Source organism: Elephas maximus, chromosome 2 (genome assembly GCF_024166365.1).
Source record: "Elephas maximus indicus isolate mEleMax1 chromosome 2, mEleMax1 primary haplotype, whole genome shotgun sequence".
Taxonomy (NCBI): domain Eukaryota; kingdom Metazoa; phylum Chordata; class Mammalia; order Proboscidea; family Elephantidae; genus Elephas; species Elephas maximus.
This window is the reverse complement of record NC_064820.1, coordinates 135,535,608-135,552,286: the sequence shown is the minus strand read 5'-3', so window position 1 is coordinate 135,552,286 and position 16,679 is coordinate 135,535,608. Positions and strand designations below refer to the sequence as shown.

Here is a 16,679-nt window from a genome sequence, read left to right as displayed (position 1 = left end):
AGTCTGGTCTTTTTTACTAGAATTTGGGTTCTGTACCCCACTTTTCTCCTGCTCCATTAGGAACTCTGTTGTGTTCCTTGTCAGGGTGGTCATTAGTGGTAGCCAGGCATCATCTAGTTCTTCTGGTCTCACGCTGTTGGAGTCTCTGGTTTATGTGGCCCTTTCTGTCTCTTGGGCCAGTATTTTCCTTGTGTCTTTGGTGTTCTTCATTCTCCTTTGCTCCCTGTGGGGACCAGTTGATGTATATTAGATGACTGCTCGCTAACTTTTAAGACCCCAGATGCACTTACCAAAGTGGGATGCAAAATATTTTCTTAATAAACTTTGTTATGCCAGTTGACCTAGATATTCCCTGAAACCATGATTCCCAGACCCCTGCCCCTGCTACTCTGTCCCTCAGAGTGTTTGGTTGTGTTCAGGAAACTTACTAGCTTTTGGTTTAGTCCAATTGTGCTGACTTCCCCTGTATTGTGTGTTGTCCTTTCCTTCACCTAGGATAATTCTTATCTATTATCTAGTTGGTGAATACCCCTTTACCTCCCTCCCCACCCTCCTAACCATCAAAGAATGTTTTCTTCTGTGTTTAAACCTTTTCTTGAGTCCTTATAATAGTGGTCTTATACAATATTTGTCCTTTTACAACTAATTTCACTCAGCATGGTGCCTTCCAGGTTCATCCATGTTATGAGATGTTTCACAGATTCATCATTGTTCTTTATCATTGCGTAGTATTCCATTGTGTGAATATACCATAATTTGTTTATGCATTCATCCATTGATGGGCATCTAGGTTGTTTCCATCTTTTTGCTATCGTGAACAGTGCTGCAATGAACATGAGTGTGCATATATATCTATTTGTGCGACAGCTCTTATTTCTCTAGGATATATTGCAAGGAGTGGGATTGCTGGATCGTATGGTAATTCTATTTCTTGCTTTTTAAGGAAGTGCCAAATCGATTTCCAAAATGGTTGTACCATGTTACATTCCCACCAGCAGTATATAAGTATTCCAGTCTCTCCACAACCTCTCCAGCAATTATTATTTTGTGTTTTTTGAATTAATGCTGGCCTTGTTGGGGTGAGATGGTATCTCATTGTAGTTTTGATTTGCATTTCTCTAATGCGCTATAAAATCTTGAACAGTTATTAAAAGTGGGTAACAAATTGATTTCTGAACCCCCTGGTATCCAACCAGTGACAACAGCAATCACTTAAAAATTACACATTATTTATACATTTTTTAAGAAATATTTTTGGTGAAAATACAGCAAAACAGGTTCCCATGCAGCAGTCTATACACATAATGTTTGTGTCATTGGTTACATTCTTCACATTGTGTCAACATTCTCATTTCTATTCTAGTTGTTTCACTCCCATTAACTTAGTCTGACTGCCTACTCCCCACCCCACCTTCTCATCCGTGCTTTAGAGTAACTGTTGTCCATTGGTCTTATATAGATAATTTTTTTAAAGAGCACAGTGTTTAAGGATGACATTCTTCACTTTTTGACCTAACTTGCTGTTTAGTTATGTTCATAAAAAAATTTTTAAATAAAAATGGATACATTTCTACAAAAAATTTAAAAAGTGAGAGTCCGTTTTAATGACATAGTGCTTTTCAAGTAATGAACACTTACAGCAGGGTGGTGGAATAAGAGTAGTAACTTTTTCCCTTTGCTGGGAAGCTGTAACTTCCCACTAAAGGAAGAGGACTCTTTTCAGAAGCACATAAATGTTGCCACTTTTATAGGGCTTTGGTTGACTTAGAGACACTATTTCATGTACAGACATACCTCAGATATATTTGGGGTTTGATTCCAGACCACCACAATAAAGTGACTTTCACAAATATTTTGGTTTCCCAGTCCACATAAAATTTATGGTTTATGCTATACTGTAGTTGCTATGAGTTAGAATCAACTTGACAGAAACAGGTTTGCTTTGGTAGTCTATTAAGTATGTAATAGCATTATGTCTATAAAAACAACATACATACCTTAATAAAAAATACTTTGTTGCCAAAACATACTAATCATCATGTGACCCATCAGCCAGTTGTAATCTTTTTAGTGGTGGAGGGCCTTGGCTGGATGTTGATGGCTGTTGACTGATCAGGGTGGTGGTTGCTGAAGATTGGGGTGGCTGTGGCAATTTCCTAAAATAAGATAACAGTGAACTTTGCCCCATTGATGGATTCTTCTGTTCCTGAAAGATTTGTTTGTGGCATGCAATGCTGTTTGATAGCATTTGACCTACAGTAGAACTTCTTTCAAAATTAGAGTCAGTCCTCTCAAACCCTGGCCTTGCTTTATTGACTGTTTATATAACATTCCAAGTCCTTTGTGTCATTTCAGCAACGCCCACAGCATTTTCACTCAGAGTAGATTCCATCTCAAGAAAGTGGTAAGAAGTAACCCTTCGTCTGTTAAAATTTTACCATGAGATAGCAGCAATTCATTCACATCTTCAGGCTCCACTTTTAATTCTGGTTTTCTTGTTGTTTCCACTACCTCTGCAGTTACTTCCTCCACTGAAGTCTTAAACCCCTCAAAGTCATCCATGAGGGTTGGAATCACCTTCTTCCAAACTCCTGTTAATGTTGATACTTTGACCTCCTCCCATAAATTATGAATGTCCTTAATGGCATCTAGAATGGCGAATCCTTTCCAGAAGATTTTCAATTTACTTTGCCCATAACCATCAAAAGAATCACTATCTCTGGCAGCTATAGCTTTATGAAATGTATCTCTTAAAGAATAAGACTTGAAAGTCAAAATTACTCCTTAATCCATGGGCTGCAGAGTGGATGTTGTGTTAGCAGCATGAAAACAATATTAACCTCCTTGTACCTCTCCATCAGAACTCTTGGGTGACCAGGTGCCTTGTCAATGAGCAGTAATATTTTAATAGGAATCTTTTTTTTCTGAGCAGTAGGTCTCAATAATGGGCTTAAAATATTTAGTAAACCATGTCGTAAACAGATGTGCTGTCATCCAGGCTTTGTTGTTCCATTTATAGAGCACAGGCAGAGTAGATTTACCATAATTCTTAAGGACCCTAGGGTTTTCAGGATGGTAAATGTGCATTGGCTTCAACTGCACTAGCCCCTGACAAGAGAGTCAGCCTGTCCTTTGAAGCTGTTTTGAAGCCAGGCGTTAATATCTCCTCTCTAGCTATAAAAGTCCTAGGCGGCAGCTTTTCCAATGGAAGGCTGTTTGTCTGCATTGAAAATCTGTTGCTTAGTGTAGCCCGCTCATCAGTTATCTCAGCCAGATCTTCTGGATGACTTGCTGCAGCTTCTGCATCAGCACTTACTGCTTCACCTTGCACTTTATGTTATGGAGACGGCTGCTTTCCTTAAACCTCATGAACCAACCTCTGCTAAGTTCACACTTTGCTTCTGCAGCTTCCTCACTTCTCTCAGCCTCACAGAATTGAAGAGAGTTAGGGCCTTGCTCTAGATTAGGCTTTGGCTTAAGGGAATGTTCTGGCTGGTTTGATCTCTCCAGACAACTAAAACTTTTCTCCATATCAGCAATAAGGTCATTTCTCTTTCTTATCATTCCTGTGTTCACTGGAGTAACACTTTTAATTTCATTCAAGAACTTTTCCTTTGCGTTCACAACTTGGCAAACTGGTGCAGGAGGCCTAGCTTTTGGCCTATCTCGGCTTTTGACATGCCTTCCTTGCTAAGCTTAATCATTTTTAGTTTTGGAAAGACTAGTGACTTCCTTTCACTTGAACACTTGTCCTAATTTCAATATTGTCCCGTCTCAGGAAATAGGGAGGCCTGAGGAGATGGAGAAATGGCCAGTTGATGGAGCAGTCAAAACACATGCAACATTTACTGATTAATTTCACCATCTTATATGGACGTGGTTCGTGGCACCTAAAACATTTATAATGGTAACATCAAAGATCACTGATCACAGGTCACTATAACAAATATAATAATAATGAAAAGGTTTGAAATATTGTAAGAATTACCAAAACGTGACATAGAGACAGGAAGTGAGCACATGCTGTTGGAAAAATGGTGCTGATAGATTAGCTCGACTCAAGGTTGCCACAGACTTTTGATTTGTAAAAAAAGTGTCATGTCTGTAAAGCACAGTAAAGTGTAGTGCAATTAAATGAGGTATGGCTGTAAACTGTTAGAAAAGAGCAACAACAGAGTTGAAAACTTATAAGAGTTAATTGGTTAGGGTTAGTTATTTTTTTTCCCCACAGCGGCCCATAATGAATACTTCCAGAAGACCCTTGACTTCAGTGAAGACAGAATAAGGAAAGAGCTATATGGTGATTAAGATGATTTCAGGGAAGCAGAATATATAGAATAACATTTCCAATTCTAGTAGTCTAATCAGAGGAGGTAATTTTAGGAGTCTGGGTTTTCCTTTTCAAACCATTGTATTTTCAAAGGAATTATGTTGACGAAAACATTAATTGGTGATATATGTTAATTACTCACTAAATATACCAACCTGAAGAATAATTGCATGGTTTTACATTTGCTTTACATACCCATTTTTAAAACAGCTTTATTGAAATATAATTCATATGCTGTAAAATTTTCCATTTAAATTGTATAACGGCTTTTAATGTATTCACAGAGTTGTGTATCCATCACCACAATCAATTTTAGAGCACTTTCATTGCCCCCAAGAGAAACCCAGTACCCCGTCTCAGTTATCTAGTCCTGAGCCCAGGTGGCACAGTGGTTAAAAGCTCAACTGTTAACCAAAAGGTTGGCAGTTCAAATCCATCAGCCGCTCCTTGGAAACCCTATGGGGCAGTTCTAATCTGTCCTATAGGATGGCTATGAGTCAGCAACAGGTTTGAGTTTTTTGTTGTTGTTATAGTAGAAATACCACAAGTGGATGGCTTTAACAAACAAATTTATTCTCTCACAGTCTAGAAGTCCAAATTCGGGGGCCAGCTCTAGGGAATGCTTTCTCTCTGTCAGTTCTAGGGGGAAGTTCTTTGTCATCAATCTTCCCCTGGTCTAGGAGCTTCTCAGTACAGGGACCTGGGGTCCAAAGGACATGCTCCTGTCCTGGCTTTTCTTTCTTGGTGGTATGAGGTGTCTCTCTGCTTGTTTCTGTCTCCTTTTATCTGTTGTAAGATAAAAGGTGATGCAGGCCACACCCCTGGGAAACTCACTTTGCTTAGGATAAGGGCTGTGACCTGAGTCAGGGTGTCCAGCTTTAATCCTCTTTAACATAACCTAACCTTGCCTCGTTAACATGGGTTAGGTTAGGATTTACAACGCATAGGATAATCAGATCATAAAATGGTGAACAACCACAGAATACTGGGAATCATGGCCTAGCCAAGTTGATACACATTTTTGGGGGGGACATAATTCAGTCCATAACAATCCCTTAGCCATCACTCCTCCCCCACAATCTCTCCATACCTCCTAGTCCTAGGCAGCCATTTTCTTACTTTCTAGACATTTCATGTAAATAGAATCATATATCATGGATCATGTGTGATCCTTTCTGACAGGCTTCTTTTACTCAGCATAATGTTTTCAGGGTTCTTCCATGATGTAGCATGTATCAGTACTTCTTTCTTCAGAATTTATTTTTGAAAGGAAGAACTAGAAAAAAGAACAGAACAATCTGCAATCTCATTCATATGTTAGTATTAAAATTGGAATTGCCAATACAGAAATGATCAGCATGATTTTTATATTTTTAATTCTAAAATTATGTTCTAAATGCCTGCAAAAGAGCTGGTTATTTTAACTATAATAAAACCAGTAAGGATAAGTTAAAAAGAACATGTTCTTAAAATCTGCAGCAGGGAAAACATTAAGCAAATCCATGAGTTATACTTATTTCTGTTTTTCCAGACCCCATTGTTGTTAGGTGCTGTCAAATTGGTTCTGACTCATAGCGACCCCATGTACAACAGAACGAAACACTTCCTGGTCCTGTGCCATCCTTAAAATCGTTGTTATGCTTGAGCCCATTGTTGCAGCCACTGTGTCATTTCTCCTCGTTGAAGGTCTTCCTCTTTTCCACTGACCCTGTACTTTGCCAAGCATGATGTCCTTCTCCAGGGACTGATCCCTCCTGACAACATGTCCAGAATATGTAAGATGCAGTCTTGCCATCCTTGCTTCTAGGGAGCATTCTGGTTATATTTCATCTAGACCCTGTAGTAAAAGAAAACCTTAATTGTTACTCATAAGAAATAAAAATGTTAATTGAGCTTAAAAATGTTGATTTGAAATTATAGTATGCATATTGCGATACAAACACATTTTAATTTACCAGGAGTTAAATCTACAATAGATGAGAATTGGTTAAGCACTAGGTAACCAAAAAGTTGTCAGTTTGAATCTACCACCAGCTTGAGAGAGAAAAATGGGGCAGTCTGATTCCATAAAGAATTCAGCCTGGGAAACCCTGTGGGCCAGTTCTACTCTGTCCTACAGGGTCACAATGAGTCGGAATTGATTCAGCAGCAACAGATTTGGTTTTGGTTTATGCTTTTACGTAAAGGAACCGTTGTGGGTCAGAAAACTATAAACACAGCTTTATCTGTTCTTTCCTAAGCATTTACCAAGTAGAGATGTTAGTATATCATGTAAGTTTTAATCCCTTAAGATACTAGTTACAATTTAGGAGCTTTTGTTTTTGTCAGGTTTAAATTTAAAGTTATTTTAAGTTATGCAGAAAGAATTATAAAAGACTGGTTCACAATAATATAGAATAATGAATATCATTGAATTTTTTCAAAGGCATGACCAAGGTCAAAGTGGGTAAAGAAGATTCATCGTCTACTGAATTCGTAGAAAAACGAAGAGCAGCTCTTGAAAGGTAATTCTAGACAATATACTTTATTACTCTTAGTTTTTACTTCAGTAATATAAATCTAATTATATGACAGTTAAATTTCAGTGATTAATTTTTTTTCAAAGTATCACTTGTTAGCTCTTACTGAGAATGCCTTAAACTTATAAAGAAATTTGCTTCTTTCAGCAACACCCTGCTGTGTACTTGTTCTGTTGTTATTAATTCTCATTAGTCATGTCTCTAACAAAATAACACCTGTTTTGTATCGTGTAGTACAAATAAGAATATATGGTTGTGAACTATTTGGAAATAGAGTTGCTATATCAGAGCTGTAGTTAGCAAGAGAAGTAAGAAACTGCCAGATGTGCAAAAGGAAAACATAAATGTTGTAAAGGGGGAAAGGGTTGATAAAAATATTTTGATAAAAATAACCAATAATAACCAGTTGCTGTTGAGTCAGTTCCAACTCATGGTGACCCTACATGAGTCAGAGTCAAACTCTGCTCCATAGGATTTTTTTCTTTTTTTTTTTTTAATAATTTTTATTAAGCTTCAAGTGAACGTTTACAAATCCAATCAGTCTGTCACATATAAGTTTACATACATCTCACTCCCCACTCCCACTTGCTCTCCCCCTCTTGAGTCAGCCCTTTCAGTCTCTCCTTTCTTGACAATTTTGCCGGCTTCCCTCTCTCTCTACCCTCCCATCCCCCCTCCAGACAAGAGTTGCCAACACAATCTCAAGTGTCCACCTGATATAATTAGCTCACTCTTCATCAGCGTCTCTCTCCCACCCGCTGATCAGTCCCTTTCATTTCTGATGAGTTGTCTTCGGGGATGGTTCCTGTCCTGTGTCAACTGAAGGTCAGGGGAGCATGGCCGCCGGGATTCCTCCAGTCTCAGTCAGACCATTAGGTTTGGTCTTTTTATGAGAATTTGGGGTCTGTATCCCACTGATCTCCTGCTCCCTCAGGGGTCCTCTGCTGTGCTCCCTGTCAGGGCAGTCATCGATTGTGGCCGGGCACCAACTAGTTCTTCTGGTCTCAGGATGATGTAGGTCTCTGGTTCATGTGGCCCTTTCTGTCTCTTGGGCTCTTAGTTGTTGTGTGGCCTTGGTGTTCTTCATTTTCCTTTGGTCCAGGTGGGTTGAGACCAATTGCTGCATCTTAGATGGCCGCTTGTTAGCATTTAAGACCCCAGACGCCACATTTCAAAGTGGGATGCAGAATGATTTCATAATATTTTGCCAATTGACTTAGAAGTCCCCGCAAACCATGTTCCCCAGACCCCCGCACTTGCTCCGCTGACCTTTGAAGTATTCGGTTTATCCCGGAAACTTCTTTGCTTTTCGTCCAGTCCAATTGAGCTGACCTTCCATGTATTGAGTGTTGTCTTTCCCTTCACCTAAAGCAGTTCTTATCTACTGATTAATCAATAAAAAACCCTCTCCCACCCTCCCTCCCTCCCCGCCTCGTAACCACAAAAGTATGTGTTCTTCTCAGGTTTACTATTTCTCAAGATCTTATAATAGTGGTCTTATACAATATTTGTCCTTTTGCCTCTGACTAATTTCACTCAGCATAATGCCTTCCAGGTTCCTCCATGTTATGAAATGTTTCAGAGATTCGTCACTGTTCTTTATCAATGCGTAGTATTCCATTGTGAGAATATACCACAATTTATTTACCCATTCATCCGTTGATGGACACCTTGGTTGCTTCCAACTTTTTGCTATTGTAAACAGAGCTGCAATAAACATGGGTGTGCATATATCTGTTTGTGTGAAGGCTCTTGTATCTCTAGGGTATATTCCTAGGAGTGGGATTTCTGGGTTGTATGGTAGTTTTATTTCTAACTGTTTAAGATAACGCCAGATAGATTTCCAAAGTGGTTGTACCATTTGACATTCCCACCAGCAGTGTATGAGAGTTCCAATCTCTCCGCAGCCTCTCCAACATTTATTATTTTGTGTTTTTTGGATTAATGCCAGCCTTGCTGGTGTGAGATGGAATCTCATTGTAGTTTTAATTTGCATTTCTCTAATGGCTAATGATCGAGAGCATTTTCTCATGTATCTGTTAGCTGCCTGAATATCTTCTTTAGTGAAATGTGTGTTCATATCCTTTGCCCACTTCTTGATTGGGTGTTTGTCTTTTTGTGGTTGAGTTTTGACAGAATCATGTAGATTTTAGAGATCAGGCGCTGGTTGGAGATGTCATAGCTGAAAATTCTTTCCCAGTCTGTAGGTGGTCTTTTTACTCTTTTGGAGAAGTCTTTAGATGAGCATAGGTGTTTGATTTTTAGGAGCTCCCAGTTATCGGGTTTCTCTTCATCATTTTTGGTAATGTTTTGTATTCTGTTTATACCTTGTATTAGGGCTCCTAGGGTTGTTCCGATTTTTTCTTCCATGATCTTTATCGTTTTAGTCTTTCTGTTTAGGTCTTTGATGCACTTGGAGTTAGTTTTTGTGCATGGTGTGAGGTATGGGTCCTGTTTCATTTTTTTGCAAAGGGATATCCAGTTATGCCAGCACCATTTGTTAAAAAGGCTATCTTTTCCCCAGTTAATTGACACTGGTCCTTTGTCAAATATCAGCTGCTTATACGTGGATGGATCTATGTCTGGGTTCTCAATTCTGTTCCATTGGTCTATGTGTCTGTTGTACCAATACCAGGCTGTTTTGACTACTGTGGCTGTATAATAGGTTCTGAAGTCAGGTAAGGTGAGGCCTCCCACTTTCTTCTTCTTTTTCAGTAGTGCTTTGCTTATCTGGGGCTTCTTTCCCTTCCATATGAAATTGGTGATTTGTTTCTCTATCCCCTTAAAATATGACATTGGAATTTGGATCGGAAGTGCGTTAAATGTATAGATGGCTTTTGGTAGAATAGACATTTTTACTATGTTAAGTCTTCCTATCCATGAGCAGGGTATGTTTTTCCACTTAAGTATGTCCTTTTGAATTTCTTGTAGTAGAGCTTTGTAGTTTTCTTTGTATAGGTCTTTTACATCCTTGGTAAGATTTATTCCTAAGTATCTTATCTTCTTGGGGGCTACTGTGAATGGTATTGATTTGGTTATTTCCTCTTCAGTGTTCTTTTTGTTGATGTAGAGGAATCCAAGTGATTTTTGTATGTTTATTTTATAACCTGAGACTCTGCCAAACTCTTCTATTAGTTTCAGTAGTTTTCTGGAGGATTCCTTAGGGTTTTCTGTGTATATAATCATGTCATCTGCAAATAGTGATAACTTTACTTCTTCCTTGCCAATCCGGATACCTTTTATTTCTTTGTCTAGCCTAATTGCCCTGGCTAGGACTTCAAGTACGATGTTGAATAAGAGCGGTGATAAAGGGCATCCTTGTCTGGTTCCCGTTCTCAAGGGAAATGCTTTCAGGTTCTCTCCATTTAGAGTGATATTGGCTGTTGGCTTTGCATAGATGCCCTTTATTATGTTGAGGAATTTTCCTTCAATTCCTATTTTGGTAAGAGTTTTTATCATGAATGGGTGTTGGACTTTGTCAAATGCCTTTTCTGCATCAATTGATAAGATCATGTGGTTTTTGTCTTTTGTTTTATTTATGTGATGGATTACATTAATGGTTTTTCTGATATTAAACCAGCCTTGCATACCTGATATAAATCCCACTTGATCAGGGTGAATCATTTTTTTGATGTGTTGTTGGATTCTGTTGGCTAGAATTTTGTTGAGGATTTTTGCATCTATGTTCATGAGGGATATAGGTCTATAATTTTCTTTTTTTGTAATGTCTTTACCTGGTTTTGGTATCAGGGAGATGGTGGCTTCATAGAATGAGTTGGGTAGTATTCCGTCATTTTCTATGCTTTGGAATACCTTTAGTAGTAGTGGTGTTAACTCTTCTCTGAAAGTTTAGTAGAACTCTGCAGTGAAGCCATCCGGGCCAGGGCTTTTTTTTGTTGGGAGTTTTTTGATTACCGTTTCAATCTCTTTTTTTGTTATGGGTCTATTTAGTTGTTCTACTTCTGAATGTGTTAGTTTAGGTAGGTAGTGTTTTTCCAGGAATTCATCCATTTCTTCTAGGTTTTCAAATTTGTTAGAGTACAATTTTTCATAATAATCTGAAATGATTCTTTTAATTTCATTTGGTTCTGTTGTGATGTGGTCCTTCTCATTTCTTATTCGGGTTATTTGTTTCCTTTCCTGTATTTCTTTAGTCAGTCTAGCCAATGGTTTATCAATTTTGTTAATTTTTTCAAAGAACCAGCTTTTGGCTTTGTTAATTCTTTCAATTGTTTTTCTGTTCTCTAATTCATTTAGTTCAGCCCTAATTTTTATTATTTGTTTTCTTCTGGTGCCTGATGGATTCTTTTGTTGCTCAGTTTCTATTTGTTCAAGTTGTCGGAACAGTTCTCTGATTTTGTCTCTTTCTTCTTTTTGTATGTGTGCATTTATTGATATAAATTGCCCTCTGAGCACTGCTTTTGCTGTGTCCCAGAGGTTTTGATAGGAAGTATTTTCATTCTCGTTGCATTCTATGAATTTCCTTATTTCCTCCTTGATGTCTTCTATAACCCAGTCTTTTTTCAGGAGGGTATTGTTCATTTTCCAAGTATTTGATTTCTTTTCCCTAGTTTTTCTGTTATTGATCTCTAGTTTTATTGCCTTGTGGTCTGAGAAGATGCTTTGTAATATTTCGATGTTTTGGACTCTGCAAAGGTTTGTTTTATGGCCTAATATGTGATCTATTCTAGAGAATGTTCCATGTGCACTAGAAAAAAAAGTATATTTTGCAGCAGTTGGGTGGAGAGTTCTGTATAAGTCAATGAGGTCAAGTTGGTTGATTGTTGTAATTAGATCTTCCGTGTCTCTGTTGAGCTTCTTACTGGATGTCCTGTCCTTCTCCGAAAGTGGTGTGCTGAAGTCTCCTACTATAATTGTGGAGGTATCTATCTCGCTTTTCAATTCTGTTAAAATTTGATTTATGTATCTTGTAGCCCTGTCATTGGGTGCGTAAATATTTAATATGGTTATGTCTTCCTGATCAATTGTCCCTTTTATCATTATATAGTGTCCTTCTTTATCCTTTGTGGTGGATTTAAGTCTAAAGTCTATTTTGTCAGAAATTAATATTGCTACTCCTTTTTTGCTTATTGTTTGCTTGATATATTTTTTTCCATCCTTTGAGTTTTAGTTTGTTTGTGTCTCTAAGTCTAAGGTGTGTCTCTTGTAGGCAGCATATAGATGGATCGTGTTTCTTTATCCAGTCCGTGACTCTCTGTCTCTTTATTGGTGCATTTAGTCCATTTACATTCGGGGTAATTATAGATAAATAAGTTTTTAGTGCTGTCATTTTGATGCCTTTTTATGTGTGTTGTTGACAATTTCATTTTTCCACATACTTTTTTGTGCTGAGGCGTTTTTCTTAGTAAATTGTGAGATCCTCATTTTCATAGTGCTTGACTTTATGTTAGTTGAGTCGTTACGTTTTTCTTGGTTTTTATCTTGAGTTACAGAGTTGTTATACCTTTTTGTGGTTACCTTATTATTTACCCCTATTTTTCTAAGTAAAAACCTAACTTGTATCATTCTATATCGCCTTGTATCACTCTCCATCTGGCAGTTCAATGCCTCCTGTATTTAGTCCCTCTTTTTGATTATTGTGATCTTTTACCTATTGCCTTCCATGATTCCCTGTTATGTGTATTTTTTTTTTTAATTAATCTTAATTTGTTTGTTTTTGTGATTTCCCTATTTGAGTTGATATCAGGACGTTCTGTTTTGTGACCTTGTGTTGTGCTGATATCTGATATTATTGGTTCTCTGACCAAACAATATCCTTTAGTATTTCTTGTAGCTTTGGTTTGGTTTTTGCAAATTCTCTAAACTTGCGTTTGTCTGTAAATATCTTAATTTCGCCTTCATATTTCAGAGAGAGTTTTGCTGGATATATGATCCTTGGCTGGCAGTTTTTCTCCTTCAGTGGTCTGTATATGTTGTCCCATTCCCTTCTTGCCTGCATGGTTTCTGCTGAGTAGTCAGAACATATTCTTATTGATTCTCCCTTGAAGGAAACCTTTCTTTTCTCCCTGGCTGCTTTTAAAATTTTGTGTTTATCTTTGGTTTTGGTGAGTGTGATGATAATATGTCTTGGTGTTTTTCTTTTTGGATCAATCTTAAATGGGGTTCCATGAGCATCTTGGATAGATATCCTTTCGTCTTTCATGATGTCAGGGAGGTTTTGTGTCAGGAGTTCTTCAACTATTTTCTCCGTGTTTTCTGTCCCCCCTCCCTGTTCTGGGACTCCAATCACCCACAGGTTATCCTTCTTGATAGAGTCCCACATAATTCTTAGGGTTTCTTCATTTTTTTTAATTCTTTTCTCTGATTTTTTTTCAGCTATGTTGGTGTCGATTCCCTGGTCCTCCAGATGTCCCAGTCTGCATTCTAATTGCTTGAGTCTGCTCCTCTGACTTCCTAGTGTGTTGTCTAATTCTGTTATTTTATTGTTAATCTTTTGGATTTCTACATGTTGTCTCTCTATGGATTCTTGCAACTTATTAATTTTTCCAGTATGTTCTTGAATAATCTTTTTGAGTTCTTCAACAGTTTTATCAGTGTGTTCCTTGGCCTTTTCTGCAGTTACCCTAATTTCATTTGTGATATCATTAAGCATTCTGTAAATTAGTTTTTTATATTCTGTATCTGATAATTCCAAGATTGTATCTTCATTTGGGAAAGATTTTGATTCTTTTGTTTGGGAGGTTGGAGAAGCTGTCATGGTCTGCTTCTTTAAGTGGTTTGATATGGATTGTTGTCTCCGAGCCATCACTGGGAAACTAGTTTTTCCAGAAAATCCGCTAAAAAAAAAATGCAGTCAGATCCCTATCAGAGTTCTCCCTCTGGCTCAGGCTATTCAGATGTTAATGAAGCCGCCTGGGGAGGGTGGGGGAGGGAACAGAGAGATAGGAGAGTAGCACCTCAGAATATAGCCAGAGTTGCTTGTCTTGCTTGGAATGACTATCATATCTGAGACTCCCCGGGGGGCGCGTCGCCTATGTGTGCTGGCTGTGTGGAGATTGCCCCCGGGGGGTCTGGCCCGCTGGAGTCACGGTCAGATCCTCCTCTTCCAGCCCCACGCCCAGCGTCAAGGCTCCCCTACTGGGACGGTGCACTCTTGACTCCAAAATCAGTCGCTGCCTCCCGGGGAATCCTCGTCCCTCCAGCCGCGTGGCCGTGCCGCTCCCGAGAACCAGTTGGGCCTCCTCCCGGGGTTAGTTCAGATGGGCGGAGCAGGTCCCCGTGCTTGTGCCGTGACCGAGTGTCCCGGCTGGGACGCTGTTCTCCCCTCTCCAATACCAGTCGCTGCCTCCCAGGGACTTCTCCTACCGGCTGCGTCCCACGCCACCCGCGCGACCCGGCTGGTCCCCTTCCCGGGGTTAGTTCAAGGGGGTGGAGCAACTGTCCGTGTTTATGCCTTACCTGCGTCCAGTCCAAATCCCTGCGGGACGGTTCCCCGGCTCGGACGCTGCTCTTTCTGCTCCAAGACCAGTCACTGCCTCCTGGGGACTTCTCCCACCGGCTGCGTCCCACGCCACCCGTGGAACTGGCTTGTCCCCCTCCCGGGGTTAGTTCAGGAGGGTGCAGCCGCTCTCTGTGCTTGTGCCGTACCTGACTGGTACGCTGGCTCCAGGCTCTGGAAACAATCGCTGCTTCCCCGTATTAGTTCGTTCTCCGTCTCTAAATCTGTGTTTGTTGTTCAGGGTTCGTAGATTGTTATGTATGTGATCAATTCACTTGTTTTTCCGTGTCTTTGTTGTAAGAGGGATCCGAGGTAGTGTCTGCCTAGTCCGCCATCTTGGCTCCACCGTCCATAGGGTTTTTAATGGCAGATTTTTTGGAAGTAGATTGCAGCCCTTTGTTTCAGAGCACCTCTGGGTAGACTTGAACCACCAATCTTTCAGTTAGCCTTTTGGTTAGCAGGTGAACACTTAACCATTTGTACCACCCAGGGACTAGGTATAAAAATACCTCTTTGTTATTATTAGGTTCTTAGGAAGTTATACCATATCTGTGTATCCTGTTGGATAATTTGACTAATTATATATAAAAAAAATTATAGTTCATCTAAATTTTTCCTTTTGAGTTATCACTTGGTAAGAACATCGTTAAATACCATGAAGAATGTGGGTTTGTCCCCTCCCCTATTTTTGTATAATTGATTTTAACCAAAGTATACAAAATTATTAGCCCTTGCTTCAGTTGACTAACTGTATACTTAAAGGCTAATGTGTATGCTGTACTTATCTTACAATACTTGACTTTACACATCTCCTATACCTTTGAAGACTTGCTTTCATTGCAGCAGACTAGAAGGGAAGTAGGAGGAATTCCATTCCAAGAATCTTAATGTTTACTTCTTCCTTGCTAAGCTAAAAATGTGAGAAAACAGAATTTGAAACTATTTTAAAGCCCAACTTTTAGAACATAGTCTGTTCATAGAGTGGGAGTTACCTAGGCTTGAAATACTTTCTAGTTTCATAGATTTTGTTTTGTTTTGATTTTTGGCTTAAAATTGGTGGTTGAGATGGGTACGACAGGTTTTAGAGAATGGTATATGTATCTCTGGGGTGTAAATTATTTTTAAGAACAATTTTTAAGACAACTTAATTTCTGGTTTATAATAGTAAATTGTGTAATTTTTAAGAAAATGCCACAGTAAAGTTAGTTTTGAACAATTTGCAGATAAAAGGCAAAAGAGCATGTATTTTAAAATCTAAAATTATAGAAGACATAAGAGATGGGATTATGGATGTGAGAATCAGCAATTACTCTAGAGAAGAATTTAAATTACATCAAAAGAAGTTTAGGTTAGGCATTAGAATTGATTCTGTTGTGAGAGAGGCCATAGATAATATTTTTAAGAGTAAAGGTAGATAATGCTGTGCCTTGATTTTACTTAGTCCTTTCTCAAAGTATAAACATGACCCTTTGAGAGACCTTTCAGGTCCTATTTTTCTATGAGTAAATTTGAACTATTTCGGATGGCACGCTTGATAAGTAACTTAATGAAGATTTATTGTACCAAGGGCACATAATTTGATTCTTCATTCACCTTTCATCTAACTTAACTGCATTTTATAGTACTAAGGAGCCCTGGTGACACAGTGGTTAAGAGCTAGGCTGCTAACCAAAAAGTTGGCAGTTCAAAAACGCCAGCTGCTCTTGGAAGCCCTATGGGGCAGTTCTACTCTGTCCTGTAGGGTCGCTATGGGTTGAAATCGACTGGACGGCAACGGGTTTATTTAACCATACCTTTATGCAGTATGAAACATAGAAGAAAGTTTTACAGAAATGCTGAAACTTGACTAGTGTGTGAAGATAATTTCTTTACAGAAAAATGTTACTTGTTAAATGCTACCTCAGTGAAATTTGCAGTAGTGAAAAAAAGAACAGTGTGAGGAAATGTTCATTTTTGCATTAGAAAAAATGACAAAGGAAAGTATATATGTGAAAGCATACAAGCAAAGGAACTGGAATGATTTGACTGTAATCCTAATTCTCCTAATTCCCCTGTCCCAGCCACTTTTGCACATTTATTTTTGAATCTGTATAAGATTTTAAAATCGCATTTTCCTTAACCTTTCCTATAACAGACTTTTCTAAAGTGGTTTTCCTATGACATTTCTAAAAATTTAAACATTAGTGCAGACATACAGTTCTTTTGGGGTACCTAGCCTGGTCAGGAAAGTGTTTCTGTTTGTATTACTTTATCAATACTATGGTAATCATTTACATATTTATTGATTTGTTCAACTTAGAGAATCCAGATGACCATCTTAAAGGGAAAGGATAAACGCCTGGTATTAAAACCTAGAAAGAGAAAGGGAGTG

General features: G+C 38.6%; 1 protein-coding gene across 1 annotated transcript in view; it reads left to right on the top strand.

Annotated features, from left to right (window-relative positions):
- SNX2 (sorting nexin 2) overlaps window positions 1-16,679 on the top strand; it is a 79,523-nt gene that overhangs the window by 43,721 nt on the left and 19,123 nt on the right. The window contains exon 7 of the mRNA XM_049873566.1: window positions 6,756-6,834. Coding sequence (XP_049729523.1) covers window positions 6,756-6,834 — 79 coding nt within the window. The remainder of the gene's footprint in view (window positions 1-6,755; window positions 6,835-16,679) is intronic.